Here is a 13,587-nt window from a genome sequence, read left to right as displayed (position 1 = left end):
GTGTCCAGAGCCACACACTCTCTGAGTGACATATATATTTATGTGACCTTATTACCTTGTGACATATAGTAATAGAGGTGGTGGAAAGCAGGGGAATGTTTGTCTGGTCTGACACCAGTCCTGCCTCTCTCCTGTGGCCCTCTTGATTCACAACATCCTGTTGACTTTATGGAGGGTTCCTCTATGTGATGGGACTCACATGCTACATGACTTTAGTTGTGAAGAGGAAACGCTGATATTAAAATCCAGAGATGAGATGTCTGGCCACACTGTCAGTCACCATGTAGAAACTGTGTGGTTTCAAAAACAAGAACTACAGTTCAGACTGCGTTCACAAACAGCCTGATGTTTTTTATGAATGGTAAATCAACTTTGGGGGAAACAGTTTGACTGTCTTGCGCTACCGAAAAAGTATAAAATACGAAACCCCAAATAACCATGGAAACAGGGCTTAAATGTTAGGTTGGTGTGATAATATGAATCACTGTGGTACCATTTGCTCAGAAATATTTCTGTGTTTGCATTTCATATCTCCATGATGATAATGTATTCATTTAGCAGACGTTTTCATCCAGCACGCTGTGCAGAACAGGGCTGGATTTGACCCTGGTCTTTTCTTCTGCTGCTCTGGTTGTTATGGTCGACGCTCTGCCCTTTGATCACTGTTGGAAAGACGTCTGTGGTTTGTACGTCAATGCATGTATAACTCTAAGGCTACTGCTATTTAGTCTTATAGTCTATATGTGAGGGAGACGTAGGAATAGCTTTTTCACTTCCATATCAACGGATGCGTACCGTGTGCACAACCCACACCCACACAGGCACACACCCCAACACAGGCACACACCCCAACACAGGCACACACCCCAACACAGGCACACACCCCAACACAGGCACACACCCCAACACAGGCACACACCCCAACACAGGCACACACCCCAACACAGGCACACACCCACACAGGCACACACCCCAACACAGGCACACACCCCAACACAGGCACACACCCCAACACAGGCACACACCCCAACACAGGCACACACCCCAACACAGGCACACACCCCAACACAGGCACACACCCCAACACAGGCACACACCCCAACACACACTTAGCGTTTGTGGGTTTGACGTGGGTGTTTTTTTCTTTGTCACCTCTTTCCTACGGGTACACTTTCCGTTTGTTTGTATTTTTCCATGAACAACCAAAGTTTTGTTGGCGGACAAAGTGTCAGTCACATTTAAAGATATATTTTTTTTTATCAGAAACCGAGCCGAGCTCCCTGCTGTTAGGCTCTCCCCCTCCCCAGTTTCATGCCTCGGCGAGAGGTTTGGGTCTTCTTCCTGCATCAGACCTCAGTGTGGTTTACATCACAAAGGGTGTTTGTGGTTGAATGTCAGTTGAAGGGTTTCAGTTTTCATTAAACTGATAACAGAGAAGGAGGAGGAGAGCGGTTTTGACTTAATGTTGGTAATTTGGTCAACAGCAGAAGACCAAATATTCTTCTTTGTCTGCTGCATGTGAGTATGTGTTTTGATTTAACGATCAGACTGCTGGACATGGGCCTCTGATCTTAGGATGAACCAGTGCTTCTGTCACATGTCTGTTACCTTTCAAAACAGTCACATGACTTACTAGGCTTTCTGATCCACAATGTGGGGAACCATGATTCATGCAAGCTGCATTCAGCGAGGCAGAGCCTGAAATACTGGGACATGCCGTCATACACGCACGCACGCACGCACACACACAGACACCCACCCACACACTTGCATGCACAGATGCACTCAGCAACACATCGTGAGACATGATACAGTTGACAAGGCTGGGGGTTTGGAGTAGCTTGGAGATGACTGGATCTGTTCAGATGTCCCTCTGAGGTAACTACACGTGCTGTGTGCTGGATCACGTTAGCGCCGGGACATTTAACTTGACTTTAGGTCAGGAAGTCGTGTGGTTAAAATGTTGCTGTGTCGTTGTTTTGTGATGCCGGGCCCGTCATCTCGCGCCCGCGAGCCAGTCTTGTGAAGCCGTCCCCGCGGAGTCACATCACCTCAAAACCTCTGAAAGGTTGAAATGCCTGCTTGTAAACGTCGGATTTACACCGCTTGACACTCCTTTTTCACTTGATAGTCTACCGTCTGTCGGCAGTGCTGTGTCAACATAGTACATCCAGTTGTCTTTGATCTTGTACTGTTGTTTGTAATTATTTATGTCTGGAGGGGTGAAATCCCTGGCGGGGGGGTCTTAAATATTGATTGACGTGGTCAAGGCTGTGGACCACTGTGCTCATCAGTGAGAGGAGGGCTTCTAATTGGAAGGCTGGCAGTTCACAGAGAAGGTTTGGGTTCGTCCAGATGCCTGCCTCTCGCTCCCTCTGTGAGCTGAGAGACAGGGAGACAGACTCATTCATCACTGTCAGCCAGGCTGGAGCTCTGTGGTCTGGACTGCAGAGCCTCAGGAGGCCCCTGGGGGCTCATCACAGTAAAAGAGGCTCAACACTAGAACACCTGGCCTGGCCCAAGTGAACGACACACTTGTTGATGTCGGTTTGGAGATCCACCTGGGTCTGGCTCAGAGTGTAGTTTGGTTTGGATATCTCCCTCTTCTGGTTTACCCAAGCTGTCAGTTCTGAGCAGTACACTTCATCAGCGCCACAAGGAATCCCATGCATAAATATTTCAGGTTCAGGGAGAGAAAATTGATAATTTGCTGGTTTTGCTCCGGCCCAGGATCGAAGTGTGGGGAGAGGAAGTATTGATTTCTGTCCGGCTGAGGGGCTGTGGATCCATTTGCAGATTGAGTTAGGTTTAATGAACCCACGCCGTGCCTGGCTGGACTCAGTCAGCAGCACAGGGCTTACCTTCAGGCCTCCCTCCTGACGGTCGGCCTGTTTCACCGCTCATCAGATCAGCCTCGTCTGCCCAGGCGCTGTTTGCACGCTCCATAAACTGTGTGCGTGGGATGTGATTCTACTGTGCATGCACTGCTCATTTGACATGAACCGTCATTAGCGAGGACTATATCGATGGTTGGTTCCGATCTGAATGGTTCCAAACCCGGAGACACCGAATATAAAATGCTCTTAGGGTGTTGATCTGGATGATGCTGTTGAACCTGGGTGTTTAGAGGATGGCCTTTTCCTCAGAGGCTCTGTAGGCTCTGTAGGCCTAGAGGGCTACACATGGTTGGTGTGTCTTAACATCTCTGCCTTTCCTTCGCAATCGCTGGATCAATATCAGCACCTTATTGACCTCTGAGAGCCAGAGGGCCACGTAGTCTGGCCTTATCTACGAGGCTGAAGGTGACGAGACACTGATGCCTTAGGCCTTTCTGTGGTCAGAGTCCCCACTGACCAATCTGCCTTCTGTACTCCTAGGCTACACTTCCATTGTGTCTCTCTTTCTCTCTCTCTCCCCCTCTCTTTATATATATTTGTATCTCTCTTCCTCCCTCTCAAAAACAGATCGTCAGAAACAAATTGTCTGTTCTTAATAACCATGAAGACATCTAAGGCTGCACTTGAGACTCCATTATCATTGCCATTCTCTGTTGGTGCTTTGATATAGTGATCCCTGCTTAATCAATTCCTTTTCCAAAGGCTCCTAGTGGTGATATTCTATAATGAGCCATTAACAGTTTTCTGATGAGGACTGCAGTTTGGATCAGAAGGACCTGCCACCACGGGGGTGATCATCACAGATCGTGCTGAATATTAATGAGGCTGTTTTGTTAAGTCCAGCATATGACTGTTGTTGACTGAGGACCATTTTGCTAGATTTTTCTACCACCTCAAGGGTTTTCTGCATAATAGTCCAACATTTTGCACCAAGGAAAGATTCTGTCATTAATCTGCACAATTAACTTACCTAAAGCCCCAGACCAAATCCGTTTAACAGTCTGAGGGAATAATTACCTCAATGGCAGCTAGAGAATATAGTACAGGAACCCAACGTGTGATTGTAATTTCAATGCAAAATGTAATAGATTTAATATAGCAGTTTAATACATTAAAATTACACAAGTCCCTACAGGAGGTAAGCAGAATGCTATAACTCCCTGTGGGAGAGTAATAATACGTTGTACTGCTAAGAGGAATTGTGAATCTGAGAATAATGAAATGAGGTAATTACTAGTTTAAGAATTATAGGACCTTGTCTAACTAAATGGATTCATTCATGAGGACACAAGTCCAAAACAACCTTTTACGTTGCAGGATGGTAGAGAGCCAGGCAAGATTTAGTTAAACCAAGAGGTTAATAGATGATCGATGTTTCTATCATTAAAATATACATTAGTTGATTCTGAAGTTGCACCCGCCAATAGATTTCTCCTTTGATCAAAATAGTGGTGTCATCATTTATACTTTTTCTTGCATTCTCAGAATGTGTTACTCAGGCTGAATTTGATAATAGTGATTAAACTCATGCTCATCCTAGTTGTAATAGCAGACATCTGGAGACGGCTCTGTTCTTCCTGACGGAGCGATCCTGCTTCTCTTCATCTGCTCAGTCCTGTTTACAACCAGCTGCCACGAGGGGACATTCCAGTTTTTATTTTTTCTTCATAAACAAAATCTTTCCATGCTAGAAACGATCCCATTTGTGACCCCCCTTGTTTGTCGACAAGTAGCCTCATTATCTGTAGTGTCCGTTTCTGCTGATAGACCTGTGTGCTGCTTACATCAGCATCTGCACAAGGACAATCTAATGATGAGAAGCATCAACCTCGGTCTGCACAGTCACAATAATGAATGATGTGGAAATAATGTGAATTCTCCATTAAAGGGGTTTAATGAAAAGCCTTTGGAGTGTACTCTGTCTCTGAATGTAGATTCATACCAGTGAGTCATTGGAACAAGAGCATTTGTCACAGAGACCCATGATTAATACCCACTGGAGCTTTGATGTAATGAGCCAGTGAATCTGATTCTGTTTCAGTGCGGCTGAAGGAAATGTTTCAGACCACGCTTGACTGGCATTTGCAGACGGTCTTAGGAGCCCAGCGAAGCCCCTCCTTCACAGGAAACGCAACACTTCAAAGGACAACTGTCACGAGCAACTTAGCTTACCAAAAAACACAAGTAGGCCTGCAAGGTGACGGAGAGAATGGGTGGAGCGAAGGTTGAGTGAACATGTCGACTCAGACCTGTTCCTTTGTGTGGTTTCCAGGGATGAAGCTCATGCCGTACAGAGCATACTGCGGAAACGCTAGGGATCGTACAGTACATCTAAGGGATTGCGTTGTCATGGCATCCGGGGGCTTGAGGGAGGGGGGTGATGCTGGGGTTTCTGACGGGAGTCACGTGATCTCTCTCCTGACGGGAGTGTAGCTCTGTAGGCTTTGTTCTATTCAGATACTCCCCCACCCTCACCCCATCCCTCACCCTCACCCCATCCCCCACCCTCAGCCCATCCCCCATCACGTCCCCCAGCCCCAGCCCATCCCCCATCACCCTCCTGATCCTCCTCCAGCCTGCAAGTCCCTCCACATCACTCCTAAGAGACAGGGAGGAGGCGGGGGAGGGTACACATCACAGAGCCCATCATGATGCTGTCACTTTCCTTCTCCCTCAGAGACTCTGAGCTATGGAAAATCATACCATCGGAGAAGTCTCAAATCAAAATTTGTATCTAGTATGGTCCAGTCTGGATTTTCAGTAGTAGTAAACACAACAAAAAATAATATATATTTTTTACTCTGTTGTTTTGGGATTTAGGCCTTTATGTACATGTGTTGAGCGTACCTCGTCCGTAGCGGAAGTTGAAGTGACAGTTCACAGCTGGGCACGGAGGAGACTTTTTCCGCAGGCGCTTCTTGTTTGAAGCCTCGTGACAGTGATGGATGAAATATTAATAGTAATGAAACAGTAGTTACCATTCTCTCCGACTCCATTCAAACGGGAAGGCCATCGTGGCAAGCTTCAATCACGGAGATATAAAGAAGGGAATGTGTGAATATAGTATGTGGCTGTGTGTACCGCTAGCAGATATTATATATATATTATAGATATATATTTGTGCCCGCACAGAGCTGAGTGACACACATGTGCATATGTTGCCGGTGTCGGTCGGTTAAACTTACTCCTCAGGTATGTATACAGCCAGGCCACTTACGCCAGCGAATCGCTAGTTTTTCGTTGGCGTAGCTGGTAGTGGTCGCGCTGGTTACCACGTCTGTTACACACACATCAGGGCAGAGCTGGGTTAACATTGGACTAAGCAGACCTGCAGCAGACATCTACACTCCCTACTCAGTCATGATAGGTACCGCAGGGAGAGAGGCGCTAACTCATCTCCAGCCATATTAGTCTTGTTAATCAGCCTCCCTCAGATCAGCTTCGTCGCTCCAGGGGAACGAGCTGCTAAAGCCCTCCAGTCAGCCTGGTTGACAAGTGTCGAAAATTCATCAGCACACTGCGCTTTTGATCAGAGCAGGGAGTGTAGTCACAAAGCCAGTTAGCTGCATCGCTTGTAGAAAAAATCAAGAAAAAAACAGCTTTAGAAATATACCCTTGAAAGACGGAACAAAAAAAATGACGACTGCCAAGTTTTGCATCCCTCAGCAATTCTAATCAGAATGCAACCGTAACCATCTATTTTGTGGTGCGTGTGTCTGTGAGTGTGTCTGTGGGTGTGTGTTTGCGTTTACTAGATCATCCTTTTATTTTTCCTCCACTGTGAAAAGGCATCCTAAAATCCTAGCAGGACAAAATGCACATTCCAGAGCAGAAATAGCATGTTTGGATGGTTGTGAACCTTACAACCACATCTGGAAACATTATTCTTGGAAGACAGCTCATTATCCAACAAAGACAACAAAAACATGTTTGGTTGGAAATCATAAGACCTAAACAATAATTGGTCAGTCCAGACTGAGTGGTTCCAAAACTGCCCCCACAGTGGTCCTGTCATGCAGAAGCAGGGCTAGGAGTCCGGATCCAGTGATAGCCACTACAGGCTACATTAGATTTGTTTATTGAGGAAGACGTCTATGACAACTTGAACTTGACAGGTTCAACATGAGCTAAAATGACGACCTGAAGCTTAATCGGTAACTAAAGTCCACTGTTGTCTTAAATAAGACTCCCCCACTATCTTACCCTGTCCCCTTCCACTTGGATTACAGCGCTTTTCTATTTCTGTGGAGATGTTTCCATTTGCTGGAGTGAAGTCTCAATTTTGACACGGGAGAGGGGGGGGGGGGCGTTGTGGGGAGGGGGGCGGGGCTTCCTTCTGAAGTAGTGAGCTGGAGGATACAGGAAACAAGATCTACTACCTCACTGGAGCTAAACCTCCCAAAAGAAGCACAGTGTCAAAAGGTCATTCAAAGCATTTCATGGTCACAAGGTGTCAATGTGACTGATCAGTGACTTTACAAAGTGTTCTGTGTTCAGAGACAGTCGAGCAGGGCAGTCTGGTAAACCAAACCTGGACAAAGTAGGGTAGCAAAGTGTCTGAAGTCTCTGAGGAAAGTTAGCTGCGTTCCTGTCACAGCTGGGGGAACAGAAGAGAAGGTTTGGCAGGGTGACTCTTGGAAACACTCAGCCAGTTCCCAGTACAGGACTTCTGAGGACCTGTGTGTTTTAAAAGAGAACACTGTAGTCATGCAGCTCAGCCTTCACCAGGGGAGGGAGCGGGGCACGGCTGGAGCTGGTGGATGTGTTCGTTTCACAGCTCCCAAACCAAGCTGCTGTTCACGTTGTTTTGCTTTGATATTTATAAAGCTCTGCTCAAAGTGTTTTACTAGCGTCTCTCGTTCGGCACAGACCGAGAAAGTGTGCAAGCCGAGATAAAGACGTTCCTCTTTAGAAAACCTGTCTTTTCAATTATCTTCACTCACGCAGTTTAAAAACATTCGGAATATTTTGAAATTGCGAATTTGACGCTTGAGCAACTGACTGTGCATGTGGGGGAGGAAGCGCTTCAGTTCAAGGACCAAAGCCAAGTTTCAGGCTTCTAGGAGCTTAAACTAAGAAACCTGTGCAGCACCACAGAGAGGGCGAGGGGGACATTAGTTCGTTCTTCAGTCTTCCTTCACATGGGCTCTCACTACATACAAACATCTGTGGGCTTTCTGGGACACCCTTCAGGGTTTCTGTGAAAAGAAGTTGGTTACGCGTCACGTTTCTTTTTATTGTTTGAATTGGTTTGAACAGTTTGAGTGTTTGTGTGTGTTGTATAGGAGACTCTGGAGAGAGCCTGCAAGTTTGAACGGGGTTTAACAGACGAGCGTTGGTCCACGTGTGCGTGCGCATGTAGGGGAAGGGAGACCGTGGATCTAGGAGGAGGTGGTCATGGTTTATGTGTTGAATCATGGGGCTGTGCTGGGGCTGGTGGTGAGCTGATGTCAGCCCAGAGGTATGTACTGGCTGGCTGGCTGGGCTGCACTGTAAACTGACCCCCCTCTGTTGTGCTTCTATTTCCAGGGCGTGAGCGGAATGTCCGTGGATGAGAATCCTGGAGCCTCCATGTATGTGTATGAGTCGACGGTTCATTGTACCAATATCCTCCTGTGCCTGAATGACCAGCGGAAACAGGATATCCTGTGCGATGTGACCGTCCTGGCGGAGGGCAAAGAATTCCGCGGGCACAGGGCTGTCCTAGCCGCCTGCAGTGAGTACTTCTTGCAGGTGCTGGTGGGACAGGCGGAGAATGGGCTGGTCGTTACCCTACCAGAGGAGGTATGTACCTGTCATGGATACACCCTGTCTCAACACATTCCACACCTCTGGTGTGACTCTTTACACGGCTTCAACAGCTATCCTGTAATATCGTTCACTGTAATGTCTGTGATCTCTGTGAGCAGTGTCTGGAGCGTCTGTTCTGCCTTCTCATAGAGGAAGGATGACATCGCTAACAGTGTTTTAATTTCGCTAGTGATAGCTGTGGGGTGGCTATGTTAGAGAGGTGCTAGGAACAGAGTTGGTGAGAGAATGGAGGCCCTGGATTGCCAATTATCACCCTTTTGCTGGCGTCTGCTCTGCCTCAGTCCTCTCTCCCTCTCCCACCTTCCCCTCCCCTTCCCCCACCCTCCTCTGTCACTCCTACCTCACCCCTTCAAAGCTAGCCACCACCGCACACACATACGTCAGTTCTCCACTGACGTATTCATGTCACACACTCACTCTCAAATTGCGCGCCCACACATGACTGTGTGTGTGTGTGTGCAAAAGCATGCCTGCACGCACACATACTTACACATGCATACATGTGCCAACAAAACTGGGGCAAACACCACATGTGTGAAGGAGAGCTGTTCTTCCTAGAAGGGGCAAGTGTGCATTAATAAGGAAACGCCTGTCAAAAGACTTTGTCACCACGCCGACGGGAGAAGAGTCATCACCCTCCCCCCCCCATCACCATGGAGATCAGTCCCTTTCTGTCTTATATCAAATTAGCATTATGTGCTTTTTCTCTCTCACTAACTCAAGAGAACTACTGCAAGGAAAGGCTCCCCAACCCTCAAAGCAGAATCCCTTTCATTCACTGTTTCTGCCCATGAATAAACCATGAGCTGCGGGCTGTTTCAGGTGCATGATGTGAAAGTGTGGAAAGTGACATCTTTCAACAGGAGCCTCTTTCTGTAATGTGTCAGGGAAAGAGTGACTCTTGTTGGGATTCCAACCAAATCTCGTGCACCTTCATCCTACTGCTTAAAATATGACAAGACAACAGGAAAGCACATCCAAGCAAATATACAGTGTATCATAACAAGATGAAAGGAAAGTCTTTGGAGCTATCGTGATCAAAATTTGCACCTAATCTAGTTCCCTCGCTAAACTATTATACTGTGCGTTCATCATGCAGAAATGATGAAACGACTACATTAAAAGTTCTCAATAAGTATGTGAATATACGAAATGAGTACATTTTGAGTACACAGTTCCAATTGTGTAAAAAATATATAAATGTAATGAAAATGTAACAAGCTCTCATTTAAAACATTTAAATTAGACTTAAACGATTTTTCCGCTTGGGCCAACGTTTTGTTATTACCAGTGAGGCTCTGCCTTCTGTGTCCCCTTGTGAGGAGATAACCTCTCTGTCACCCTGTCTAGACATGGCACTGTCTTCAAATTGAGGAATGTCCGTCTTTTAATGTCATCACTCAGGTTTAAAGGTCTTCTGTCGTCCTGGTCTGAGTCACTTGCAGTGACAAGAGCCCGTTTCTCTGGACCCGGGCCCTGGGGAGGCTCCCCTGTGGAGGGGCCAGGGCGCTCAGAGAGCCTTCCACCCCAGGCAGGCGGCAACATCTGGGACCTTCAAGGCTGGGTCAGCTGGGCAGAGCTCTCTGTGACACGGGCTCCTGGTCAGGAGCCAGGAAGCTCTACCGAAGGATGCCACCTATGTGTAACAAAAGGAATGATTGCAACAGGCAAGGAGGAGAGAGGGGGGGGAGAGAGGTAGTGAGAGAAAAAGAGAGAGAGAGAGAGCGAGAGAGGGGAGGAAAGAGAGAGGGAGAGAGTAAAGCACAGATGAAATTTAAAACAAAGACTCTTGAAACCACCCCTTCCTCCCCCTTCCTCCCCCTTCCTCCCTCTTCCTCCCCCTTCCTCCCTCTTCCTCCCTCTTTCCTCCCAGATGACCTCACTACCCCGGAGGTTCCAGGGGCCGTGTCAGGTTAGTGACATCATCATCATGTCACTGCGGTTTCAGAGAGAGAGCTTGTTAATCAAGCCTTTGTTTAGAGAATCTGATCATGAGAACCAAACAGTCCTGTCTGGTCTCCCTACAGCCACCCTGCCCTTAGCCAGCAAGGAAGAGGAAGATCAGGGACTTGGGGTTAGTTTTGAAAGGTGAAGGCTACACTCACATAAGAGCACTTCTCAACATCACTTAAATCGCCAGCAGGGACAAAGGGTGATTCATAGGGGACACCAATGTGACACCGATGTGATTGTTGCGGCGGTTTGTCAAACAGAGAGCCCTCCGCTGGAGAGGAGCCAGCAGTGAGGTCGGCTCCCATCGCAGATCTCTGTTGTGATGAAACTGGGTGGAAGAGTCTGATTTGGTCTGACTGGGACTGGGACTGAACTGTCACATCACTTCCTCACTCCCCAAGCATACCCTATACAAGCCTCCGCCGTGAAAAAGGAGAATAAAATAAATCATTGGATGATCTCATTCCTATACTGGATGTAGCGTGACTGTTTTCCTTTGTATTGTACAAGGAAATGAATTCACTGAGGGATTAGGATTGGGATCATTTAAATGATTGCGTGGACTGAAAACAATCAAATATTCATTCATACCGTTGCTGGTTTGCTCTACACTTGTTTGCGCATTCCTGTTTGACCTCAGCTTGGGAAATCTCAGTCTGGCCTGGAAAGGCCCAGACTGCAGTGTGATTGAATCCAGACCAGAGCAGGGGGAGGCGGAGGAAGCTGTGCTCTGCTCTGGTAGACTCCTCACAAACAGGAGAGGCCAGCCTGTGATTCAGCAGACTGAGGGTGTTTGCACACACACACACACACACTAACCCTAACACCTCAGACAACCTCCTGTTTGTTAGCTTTTCTCTCAGTCGTGACCGCGGCTGCTGTCTTAAGGAGTAGCGTTGCATGTGAGCTTTCGAAAGTGGGCTCTACAGCAAAAATTTAACATTTCCGACAGACAAAAAATATACAACAAACGCTTTAGTGTGACTTCAGAAGGCTAGCAAGTAACATTAGCATGGTAGTAGCGTTGCTTCGAGTATTATTCTAGGTCATTTAGCCCGGCAGCTAACTAAGTTAGCTTTCTACCGTATCGGAAAAAATTACTTACGCTGTGGGGACTATTGGAAATATTTTAAACTCACTGTTTAATGGGTTTTAATGAGTTAATCTCCTCAGAAAAGTTAAGACAAAAGGACCTACATGGCATTCCCATTTGTTTGAATGTAACACCCATGTCTGAAAGTCTTGTTGCAGCGGTTCTTACTGTTAAGAGGGAGAGTTTAGCAAGGGGCTGCGGGAGGGGAGAGAAAATATAATGTGCTTGGTCAAATCTAGGCGTAGATGAGGCGTCCCACCCCCCCAGCCTTAAGCGATAGATGGCGGGGTCGGGATCTGATAAACAGCTAGGGCCATCAGGAGCCTATCACATGTTCCCAGCTTATTAGACAGATGGCAGGAGCATGCAGACTCACCCCTCTGAAGGTGGGGCCTGGAGGGGGAGGAAGGGGGAGGAAGGGGGAGGTGAGAAGACAATACCCCCTGCTGTGAAGGATGGTGTTCACACACACGCACAAACACACACACACACACCCCTGGTCCAGGCAGGGGGTACTCTGATCTACAAGGGCATGTCTCAGATACTAAGCTGACAGGTGAGATCCAGGCTCTCTGTCTGGATAGGCAACTGAAGCACCTTGGGTCTCACATCCTGTGGAGAGTCTGTCGAGTGATCTGGGTGTGTTTACAGGTCTCTTTGTTTAACCCTCTTGGCACAGACAAGTAGCCATTAGCTGGCGTGGGGGCTCCTTCAGCGCCCAGGGTGTCCGAAAGGTGAGGAGATTTTGCAGGGAATGCGTCTGTTTCTACAGAAAAAGAGAGCCCTCAGTGGAACGAGAAGGAGCTTTTATTGTGAAGGCCTGGAGTGTCCTTATCGTAAAGGGCCAGGGTCACGTCCTCCACCGTGTCTGGCCGCCAGCCGTAAGCTTCACTACCAGAGGATTAGGAAGTACAGTATCTGATTTAATCCCGTCAGAGGGACGTTTACTTACAGACGGCTCAGCACTCGAACTGTCTGACTGTCTAATGCTGCAACTGTGCAAAAACATTTTGTTCCCGCTTGCAACGTGGCTGATAGTGAGATGATGCACTCATGTTAGCTACAGAAGTGACTTGTTGTGTTATTAACGGGGGTGAAATGAATAAATAAACAAATAAAACGTTAGGTTGACCAGAGAGCTTGATCTTCGTCATGAGTTTGTGGTCTCTGCCTCTGCCCGTTGATGTCCGGCCAGGTCAAACAGGCTTGGAGGCTGTGCCTGTAGTAGAAGTGTTTCCTCACTTGAGCTGTGACTCAGACTCTTCATTGTCCCTCCATAAATCCAGAGGTTAATGTGAGGTTACTCAGCCAATGTTAAAGCAGCGATGGCTGTAGTGTCCTCCAGTGGAGATGGAGTCTTTTCATTCTTGGCACCGGCGGGGAAGCACTCCATTGTGATGCATGCGGCGTTCTCATTAGAATGCATGACATGCATAAATTCACCAGCGTACATTTGCATAAATTTGCCATCTCAACTCAAGAGAGGCAAAAGGCCGGTGTAAGACCATGGATCTCCCAGAGGGACAGGGAACAGAGTTGTTTATGAAAGGACATTTGGCAGATTTCCCTAAAATGCCGTGAGAATGATCCAGGTGGATATGTTGGTGACGGCGTGGTCGATCCAAGCACACTGTAGGGAGAGACCAGGTCCAGAAGTCCACATCGTTAGCACAAAACACCCCAGATCTGTTACTTAGATGAATTTGTCTTTTTGTCACAATTCATACAGTAAACGGGATGGTACGCCTCGTATGTCAAAGTCTGTACGGAATGTTACGGAAACAGTCTTTATCCTCCTCTTACCCCCACCCTATCATTCTGGATCCCTTTTGT

General features: G+C 47.3%; 1 protein-coding gene across 4 annotated transcripts in view; it reads left to right on the top strand.

Moving 5' to 3' along the window:
* bach2b (BTB and CNC homology 1, basic leucine zipper transcription factor 2b) overlaps window positions 1-13,587 on the top strand; it is a 60,778-nt gene that overhangs the window by 30,886 nt on the left and 16,305 nt on the right. For 2 of the 4 annotated variants that reach the window (XM_047021102.1, XM_047021101.1), the window contains exon 2: window positions 8,427-8,681. In XM_047021102.1, coding sequence (XP_046877058.1) covers window positions 8,439-8,681 — 243 coding nt within the window. In that variant the 5' untranslated portion in view covers window positions 8,427-8,438. Of the gene's footprint in view, window positions 1-1,438; window positions 1,519-1,787; window positions 1,879-8,426; window positions 8,682-13,587 lie in introns of those variants that run through there. The other 2 variants (XM_047021104.1, XM_047021103.1) reach the window with 2 other exon arrangements.

Source organism: Hypomesus transpacificus, chromosome 6 (genome assembly GCF_021917145.1).
Source record: "Hypomesus transpacificus isolate Combined female chromosome 6, fHypTra1, whole genome shotgun sequence".
NCBI classification, from domain to species: domain Eukaryota; kingdom Metazoa; phylum Chordata; class Actinopteri; order Osmeriformes; family Osmeridae; genus Hypomesus; species Hypomesus transpacificus.
This window is presented reverse-complemented; position numbering and strand designations above follow the sequence as displayed.